The sequence below is a fragment of the Otolemur garnettii genome, unplaced genomic scaffold (genome assembly GCF_000181295.1).
Source record: "Otolemur garnettii isolate 467f Iridium unplaced genomic scaffold, OtoGar3 scaffold00022, whole genome shotgun sequence".
NCBI lineage: Eukaryota > Metazoa > Chordata > Mammalia > Primates > Galagidae > Otolemur > Otolemur garnettii.
Window position 1 is genome coordinate 17,948,470 of NW_003852417.1, and position 9,302 is coordinate 17,957,771.

The window sequence follows — 9,302 nt, forward strand, 5'->3', positions numbered from 1 at the left end:
GTCCCCAGAAACTTGGAAACACTCTCCAAACTTCAGTTTCTGCAATTCCTTTCCACCAACATGGTTAGGCAATTTTTGTTCATTGAGAATTGGTCTGGAATCAAAGTCAATGGCAAATATCCTGGCCATTGAAGTCAGCTTATAGTCAGGTGAAAGGGACAGACACAGGTGATTTCATGAGAATGTGAGAATGCCATGATGTGCTATGCCTGGGTGCTGCAGGGTGTATCCCCACTAGGAGTTCAGGGAAGGTCTCCTGGAGACAATGCCAACTCCAATGCAGAGTCCTAAAGGTTGAGTTAGGGTGGGGGACTGAGGCCAGAAGATAATGAAAGACATTCAGAAAGAGGAGATGAGGAGGTGTAATTTATCCAGCAGGTTTTCTGAACACCTTCCCTATAACAGGCCCAAAAAGTCTATTCCTGGCTTCAAAGCACTTTCTGACATGGGGGAAGACATTTAAATAGTCCAGTGGTGACCACATGGGTTGGGATACAGAGCAGTGGGCTCAAAGCCATTGTGTAAGAGGAAACTCAAATGCTGTCCAAATCACCCTCAGAAAACTCTGAAATTGCCAAGTCCTGAGTTCTTAGAGCAATGTTTTTCAACCTTTTTTATTTATTTATTTATTTTGAGACAGAGCCTCAAGCTGTCGCCCTTGGTAGAGTGCTGTGGCATCACAGCTCACAGCAACCTCCAACTCCTGGGCTTAAGCGATTCTCCTGCCTCAGCCTCCCATAGCTGGGACTACAGGCACCCGCCGCAACGCCCAGCTGTTTTTTGGTTGCGGTCATCATTGTTGTTTGGCAGACCTGGGCTGGATTCGAACCCACCAGCTCAGGTGTATGTGGCTGGCGCCTTAGCCGCTTGAGCCACAGGCGCTGAGCCTTTTCAACCTGTTTTTTAATCTCACGGCACACTTGAACCTATAATTAAACTTCCGTGGCACACTTAAATTATGTTGAACAACAACAACAAAGAGAATAAAAAAAAAAAAAAGAACATACTTAGCTGTGCTTTGCTGTTCTTTGAAAAATAATTTAACGAATAATCTTTAAAAATGTTCGCAGCACACCTAAGATGCTCTCATGGTACGTTAGTGTGCCATGCCACATCAGTTGAAAATCACTGCCTTAAAGGCTCTCAAGACAAAAATTAATTTTTGTTTCTCTTGGCTCTTTGGCCCTGTCTGTCCTCTGTTTCCCTGGGCAATGAAGGACAAAGTTTATTTTTAGGAAGAAGGATTGGGAATAAATAAGAGAGTTTTCTCTCATGATTTTTCTTCAAAATTTCATTTAAACAGGTATATACGGAGGTCTCATTACATAAGTGTGAGATGAGGGGTGGGGACCTGCAGGGAGCACAGCCCAGGCTGAGCCCCCTCTCTGAAGCAGTGCTTCTCAAACCTGACCATGCCTGCAGCTCCTCTGGGCATCTTGGTCAGAGGCAGACTGTGATTCAGGAGGCCTGGGGGAGGGTGAGAGAATTGGAATTTCTAACAAGCTGATGCCCATCCAACCCCAGCGATGGTGGTCTTCGGACCTCAGTTTGAGCAAAGAATGAACAGACTTTGGGGTGGGGTTGACATTCCAGACAGAGGGTGAATGGGGAGTTGCCTATGTTCTAACGGGGGGCACAAAGTGGGAGAAGAGGGGAAAGATGGGGTCCATTTAGGATTTTGAGAAGTGGTAGGGAAGGTCATGTTTTAAGAGCAGACGCCTACAGGGGGTAAGGAAGCATGCTGAATGTATTCTTCCTTCAGAGAGACACTTTACATAGTAAGCCTGAAGAAACATTCTTCATTCACTCCAGAAATAGGAGTTCTCAACGATTCTCGGAATACACAGTCCTTTTGACCCGCTTTCTGTTTCTCCATTTCTGATAAAAAACCTAGTTATAAGAAATAGTTCCCTCTCAACAGTGCAAGTCAGCGACCATCAGCAGCTGACACTTGGCCTCTGTGTGGGGGTGGGGTGGGAAGGAGGCTCAAGCATGCTGGCTCAGCTCCAGCTATTGCCTCAGTGCAGGAACTTAGGCTCAGAGAGTCCCCCAAAGAAGCCAGAAATCCCAAATTGTTTGTGTGAAACATACCAATGTGAAAATATTGGGCACTAATTCAAAAAACGTTTCCAACACAGGGAGTGCTAAACAGTTCAAGTCTACAAGGCAAATTCGGCCAGTGGGCAGCTCATTTGGGATGATGGCTGAAGGGGCTTAAAGATGGGGTGCGGAGCAGCCAGGTCTCCTTTTAGCTAGATTCCGACAGCACAATGTCGGGGATGGCTTAAGAGGAAGGGGCTAGCAGCTGGAAAAAGAAGGCTTCTGCTAACCTGGGCTAGAACGTACAGCCAGCTCTCCACATCCATGGATTCTGCATCTGTGGATTCAGCCAACTGCAAATTTAACTAAATGCAGGTCAAAAATATTTGGGGGAAAACGGGAGAGGTTGCATCTGTTCTGAACATATACAGAATTTTTTCTTGTCATTATTCCCTAAACAATACAGTATAACAACTGTTTACATAGCATTTGCATTGAGTTAGATATTATAAGTAATCTAGAGATGACTTAAAGTATATGCAAGAGTGTGTCTGGAGGCTATATGCAAATTCTACATCATTTTACGTAAGGGATGGGAACATTAATGACTTTGGTATTGTGGGGTTCTGGGAACAGCCCACTGTAGAAAGTGAGGAATGCCTACAGCACACTCTGAGGTGACCAGAACAGGGCAGATTGGGGGGCAGGGTCCAGGACTTAAGGAATGGCTCCATGGGAGGATGAGGGGAACGGGCTCTCTGGGTTAACCCTGCCAGTTTCTATCTTGAGAGACTAGTGGCTGCTAGTGACATCCCGGGTACTGAATACAGGAGAGAAGCCTGTGTGAGGGGAAGGTTCTGGACAAGCAGAGATTACGTGCCTCTGGTCAGTCAGCAGGCCACAGACCCCAGGAATGTGGAGTCTGAAGTCAGAGGACAGGCAAAGGTTAGTTGGCTTTCAGTAACACAAATCTGGTCAAGTTATTGTCTCCTTAAAATCTTCTATTGGCTTCCTGTTGTTTAAATAGAAAGTTAAGCCTTCTCCTCCCGGTAAACAAAGCCTTGGATATGTCCCTGCCAGCCTCACTGTGCCACACCCAACACAAAACCTGCTCCCTGGTCCTGCTGAACAACTCAGTTCCAGAATAAGCTGTGCCTTTGTTCCTGCTAGTCCTTGCGCCTGAAATGCTCTTCTAGCCCATCCCTTTTTATGTCTGGAAAATTCCTGTTCCTTTTAGGCTCCAACTTCTCTGCCCCTGCCAAGCAGATGAGATCACACCCTTCTGTGTACCATCCTGAAATTTTGTGGGTTTGTTTGTACTGCCCACCAGTTCCTTAGGATGGTGTTTGCCTGTCTGTAAACTCCTCCAAGGCAGAGATCATGTGCTGATTAACTTTGAACCACCAGTTCATCTAGCACAGTGGTTGCAATACACAGGAACTATATTAAAGAGTTGCAGCCTTAGGAAGTTTGAGAACCACTGATCTAAGATATAGTAGACACTCATTAAGGATTTAAAGAGTGAATAAGTACTGCTTCTCTGGGGGCTAAACTGCAAGGCTGGTTCTAGAGGGAATGCTTCTTACTTCCCAGGGGTCCTGCCGCCCCTTCTCTCCTGACAGCTAAAGGATAGCATGAAGCCCGGGTGCTGACCTCACTTTTCTTCTTTCTTTGCAGCTGGGGTATGGCCGTCAATGTGTACTCCACATCCGTGACCAGCGAAAATCTGAGTCGCCATGATATGCTTGCATGGGTCAATGACTCCCTGCACCTCAATTATACCAAGATAGAACAGCTCTGTTCAGGTAGGAGGCTGGGGATAGGGAAAGTGTCCCTGCTAAAGAGAAGAGAAGGCAGGATTGCAAAGCAGCCACAGCAGGGAACATGCAGTCATGTGTCACTTCATGATGGGCATAATTCGAGTAATGTGTCATTAGGTGATTTCATCATTGTGGGAACATCATAGAGGGTGCTTACCTAAACCTCAAAACCTCAGTGGAGTGGCCTGCTACCCACCTAGGCTACAGCCCATTGCTCCTAGGCAACAGACCTGTACAGCAGATTACTGTACTGAATACTGTAGGCAATTCTGTAATATAGTGGTATGTGTGCATCTAACCATATCTAAACATACAATATTATAATCTGATGGGACCTCAGTCATACCTGAGGTAAATCATTGACTGAAACATTATACAGTGCCTGACCATAGTTTATAATTAAGATTATGAAGGAGAGCTGGAAAGCTGAACTAGTCAAACTGTTTAGAGTAGAAGTTGGACATGCAGAGAAAAGTGAAGAGGCTCGGCGCCTGTGGCTCAAGTGGCTAAGGCACCAGCCACATACACCTAAGATGGCAGGTTCGAATCCAGCCTGGCCCACCAAAACAACAATGACGGCTGCAACCAAAAAATAGCCGGGTGCTGTGGCAGGCACCTGTGGTCCCAGCTACTTGGGAGGCTGAGGCAGGAGACTCACTTGAGCCCAGGAGTTGGAGGTTGCTATGAGCTGTGATGCCACAGCACTCTACCCAGGGGGATAGCTTGAGGCTCTGTCTCAAAAAAAAAAAAAAAGAAAGAAAGAAAGAAAAGTGAAGAGTGAGAGAGGCACAGTGAAGGCTGTGGGGTGGAGCTGAGAGCCACGACAGGCAGTGAAGTCACAGGTGGTTAGCAGCACAGGTCTGGTCTAGCCACTCTGGGTCCAACTCTGCTGGTCCAATTCTGCACAAGTTGCTATACCTCCCTAGGCCTCAGTTTTCCCATGCATGAGATGGAGATAATAACACCAAATAACTAGCATTGCTGTTAGGATTACCCTAAATATATGCAGTGTTTGCTATGATACTGGAATATGATACGTTTCAATAAATAGTCATTGCTTTTATTCTTGGAAAGGTGGGGGAATTCTGGCCATGTCTATCCTAAAAATAGGACTGGCCCCAGCCCTAGGACAAAAAGAGAGAAAAGGAGACCAGGTTTGGGAGAGGAGACCAGCTGAGGACCTGAGGAAGTGAAAGAGAGCAGCCCAGCAGAAAGAGACCACAACACCCTCTAAGCCATCATGCCTCTCCACAGGGGCAGCCTACTGCCAGTTCATGGACATGCTCTTCCCTGGCTGTGTGCACTTGAGGAAGGTGAAGTTCCAGGCCAAACTAGAGCATGAATATATCCACAACTTCAAGGTGCTGCAAGCAGCTTTCAAGAAGATGGGTGTTGACAAAGTAGGTGCCTGCATTCCTGGGGACCCTCAGGAGCTGTATGACTCTAGGGAAGAAGATGGCCCACCATCCAGGGCCACAGGGGCTGCTGGGGTCATTCTAGTGTTCAAGCCTCTCTCTACCTCCCGACTCTCCAGAGGGAACATGTTCCCCCAGCTCAAGGCCCAGTGGAAAATCCACAGCACTTGACATCCCATCATGACAATAACATTCCTTTCCCTTACTCCCCTCTGGACTCTCTCCATCCCAGACATCGAGGCTCTGTGTGCTCCTCCTATTAAGTTCCATTTCTCTGTAGGGCCCAAGAAAAGTCTCTTTGCTCACTGTTCTGCCTTGACAGCCAGAGGGCTGTGGGTCCTGAGCCCCAACCCACAGGCAGGCACCAGAAGCAAGGGACATCTCCCCACGGTTCTTTCTGTGCCCATGGGAAAGGGATATCTCTGCATCCAAGGCTGGGCATCAGCCTATTTGTTGTGCTGGTGCCATGGGAGGGGGACTGGTGAGAAGGTGGAGGACGCTGCAGCCCAGGGGCTGGCTTTCCTGAGAGCAGCAGCCTCTCATGAAAGGAAAGCGGCCCTTCAGCAGCAGGTGGCTAAAGTGCTCTGCTTGTGTGGTCTATTTCAGATCATTCCTGTAGAGAAATTAGTGAAAGGAAAATTCCAAGATAATTTTGAGTTTATTCAGTGGTTTAAGAAATTCTTTGACGCAAACTATGATGGAAAGGATTACAACCCTCTGCTGGCGCGGCAGGGCCAGGACGTAGCGCCACCTCCTAACCCAGGTGATCAGATCTTCAACAAATCCAAGAAACTCATTGGCACAGCAGGTAATGTGCCCGAGCCGGGGGAGGGAGTGTGGGGGGCCGGGCCGGCAGGGCTCTACAGCCAGGAGCGCCCCCTGGGCCACCGGCCCGGCCCTGCCAGCCTGGAGGAGACTGTTATCACGGAGTTCAGATGACGCCGCCTGCTGCCCGCTTAGACTTGGGGAGTGACAATAGGGGTTGAGAGGGCTCCAAAAATTGGTCTAAGAGGGGAGCCACCAGCACCAGCAATGGTGGCAGCTTGTAGCAAGAGGCTCAGGGCACTTCATTTCATAGCATAAGCTAACTCGTTTGCCTCCAGAAGGTGGGGCAGTAAGGCAGCATGGTTTCTCCATTCGGGTCCATCCAGGCCAGAGGCCTGGTGCCAGCACCACAGCCCCATCTTGCCCTGGCCCATTGGATGCTCAGGGGCAGGGATTTGCTAAGCTGGATCATGCCTTCCCCCATTCCCAAACCCCACTGCTACATCCTCAATGGATGAGTCTCTAAAAATGAGGTTTCGTATGGGTCCTAGAAGGGAAAGGAGAGTTGCAGCCCCAGCCTGCGTCGGACCCCGTCATAGCAGAGCCACCTCCTCCATCTGCGCTGCTGTCCTGCCTGGGCCCATCCTGCGTGCCTGCTTGCTTTGTGTTAGACTGGCCTGCTAAGCATAGGGAGGTGCAGGTGCTAGAGAACAACCAGCCTCAGCATGCAGACTGTGCTGGGAAGGAGCTCTGGGCCCTGATTCTGCCACCACTGCATAGACACCCAGTCCAGCCAACAGAGGGCAGCAGAGCCCATCCTGAGACAGGGGCCAGGTTTCTTGTATATCCTCCAGTCAGGAGACTCAGGTCATTCCAGGAAGGGTGGCTTCAGGCTGGGGCTTCTGTTAGGAAAGACCCCGCACAAGCTGCTTTTCATCAGGCTTTGGCTGTCAGTACAAGAGGGCCCTGAACCCTTCTCTTCTAGCCCTACTTCCTCAAATTGGCTGTCCCTGTTTCTCTCTCTGTCAGGCCGACTGTCTCCCTGCCCCAACACCTCACACCTTCTTCTAGTTTGCTATAGTTCCTGCTCTCCCAGGCTTGCCAAAGGGCTGCCTAGCTTCTGTAGCATCCCATGTGGCCAAGGCTTGAAGCCTAGGTGGAGATGCCCTTCCTAAGTGGCTGGGAGGGGTGGGGGTGAGAGTGCCTGCCTGTCGCATGGGCCTGCCCCTGCAGTCCTTCCACCAGGCTCTCTCCTGCTGTGTGCACTGTGGTCTTATGTGGCCTCATCTGACTCTTCCCTGGGCAGTTCCGCAGAGGACATCCCCTACAGGCCCCAAAAACATGCAGACCTCTGGCCGACTGAGCAATGTGGCCCCACCCTGCATCCTCCGGAAGAATCCCCCATCAGCCCGGAATGGAGGCCATGAAACTGATGCCCAAATTCTTGAACTCAACCAACAGGTGAGTGGGATGGGTAAGTGTAGCTCAGATAGCCCTGTCACAAGAGGTAGGCCCGTAGGGTGTCTATGGGGACAAGAAAAGTGTGAGGCAGGGAACTCTGGCTTGAGCACTGCCTTCTCCCTATGCAGCTATTGGACTTAAAGCTGACTGTGGATGGGCTGGAGAAAGAGCGTGACTTCTACTTCAGCAAACTTCGTGACATTGAGCTCATCTGCCAGGAACATGAAAGTGAAAACAGCCCTGTCATCTCAGGCATTATCGGCATTCTCTATGCCACTGAGGTAAGCTCGCCTTTCACTTGCTAGCATCCTAGGCCCACTGGACATTCTGGTGTGGCCCTAAGACCAGAAGGGACCTTGGAGAACATTTACTGATGAGGGGAGAGAGATGAATTCACAAGCCCAGGGTCACAAGCACCATTAACAGAGAAAGTCGGACTAGAACTCTGGGTTCCTGGGCTCTGGGCCCCTTGCTCCCCAGCTTCCTATAGAACCTAAAACCTCAGCCTGGCCTGCCTGGCCTGCCCGGCCCACCACTTCCCTCTCCCTTTCCACCCTCCAGGAAGGATTTGCACCCCCTGAAGACGACGAGATTGAAGAACACCAACAAGAAGACCAGGACGAGTACTGAGGGCAGCTCTGGCCCTGGCTGACTGCACAGCTTCCCTGTGCCTCCCCTCCCTGCCCTCCCCCCCACATTATAATCCTTTCCTTACAGCCAGGTCGGCCGGGTGCTCTGTGTCAGTGCCGCAGCATGGCGGGGCCGGGTGAGAGGGGCTTGGGGAGATGGAGCAGGTGAGCGGGCAAAGGCCCATCCTTGTCCTCAAGTGGCACTGGCCCAGCAGGCGGGATCCCTGCCCACTCCCCACCCCTATTTATTTCCGTTGTCTCTATGCTGTGTTGGCCAACACTTCCCAGGGTGCTGCTGCCACCCACCCCAGCCAGCCACCTGCTCCCCACCAGCCAGCAGCTATATATTTGACAAAGTCATTGGTATATTTTTACTTACTGGATTTTCCTTGCACTTTACCTGTTCTTTTCCAGGGCTAACAGCACAGGCTTGGGGCAGTATGCCTGGCTTGGCTTCCCTTCCCCCATGGCTGGGGGCTGGGGCAGGACTCACCAATTTTTATTTATTTTATCTTTTGACTTCCCAGTAGTCTAGGGGAAGGCTGATGTCAGGTGAGGGAGTGGGGGCTGAGGAGGTGGTGCTGTAGGCCCTGGGGTCAAGGAGAATGGAGGGAGCATGTGAGGGAAGGAAATGACCTCCTAGCACCAGGCTCCCCCGCCTGAGGTCCCTGCCCTTAGGGGGCACTGCCCCAAGGCCCCCAGCCTCTCCCTCCTGCAGCCTGGTTCACATCACACAGTCTCTGCCTGGACCCTACAGTACGTCTGCCTCCCACCTGCCCCTCCCCACCCCTGTCCCTCGGGCACCAGCCTGCATAAGTGTTCACTTTTATTTAAATAAACTTGTGTGGTAAAAGTCCACTCCATATCTCCCTCCACTGAGCCACAGCCTGGGTCTCAGTGCGCTCTGCCTCTTGTGCACCCTCTCTCAAGGTGACAATATGCAGCACAGCCTAGTCAGCCTTGCCCAGGCCCAGATGCTGAGCTGGTCCTATCTCCCAACACTGGTGACAGGGGGCTTGAGGGAAAGGTAGGGAGTTCCAACCCCCAATCTCTGAGGAGGAAAATTCCCTGGGGCTATGGTCATGGTGAGGGGCAGCCCAGTAAAGTGGCTGTGGTAACAGGGTGACCGGGCCAACAGGACCAGGAGGCCATTTTGGCCTCCTTTGGGCCAG

General features: G+C 50.8%; 1 protein-coding gene across 2 annotated transcripts; it reads left to right on the forward strand.

Moving 5' to 3' along the window:
* The first annotated feature begins 3,723 nt into the window (after positions 1 to 3,723).
* On the forward strand, positions 3,724 to 9,009 carry MAPRE3 (microtubule associated protein RP/EB family member 3). 2 transcript variants are annotated; one of them, XM_023511841.1, is made up of 6 exons: positions 3,724 to 3,845; positions 5,115 to 5,260; positions 5,882 to 6,083; positions 7,347 to 7,501; positions 7,630 to 7,782; positions 8,063 to 9,009. In XM_023511841.1, exons 1-6 carry the CDS (start codon positions 3,725 to 3,727, stop codon positions 8,129 to 8,131), a joined length of 846 nt encoding a protein of 281 aa, XP_023367609.1. In that variant the 5' UTR covers position 3,724; the 3' UTR covers positions 8,132 to 9,009. The 2 variants fall into 2 exon arrangements, with proteins under 2 accessions (XP_023367609.1, XP_012659216.1); XM_012803762.2 differs by having other exon boundaries at positions 5,882 to 6,038; positions 8,063 to 8,985.
* The last annotated feature ends 293 nt before the right edge of the window (positions 9,010 to 9,302 follow it).

What these genes read in the sequence shown, in the direction of transcription:
- MAPRE3 (XM_023511841.1), top strand. Translation starts at nt 3,725, where the DNA reads ATGGCCGTCAATGTGTACTCCACATCCGTGACCAGCGAAAATCTGAGT. An exon ending in AGAAGATGGGTGTTGACAAA is followed by an intron (nt 5,261 to 5,881) that starts GTAGGTGCCTGC and finishes GGTCTATTTCAG; the next exon opens with ATCATTCCTGTAGAGAAATT. An exon ending in TTCTTGAACTCAACCAACAG is followed by an intron (nt 7,502 to 7,629) that starts GTGAGTGGGATG and finishes CTCCCTATGCAG; the next exon opens with CTATTGGACTTAAAGCTGAC.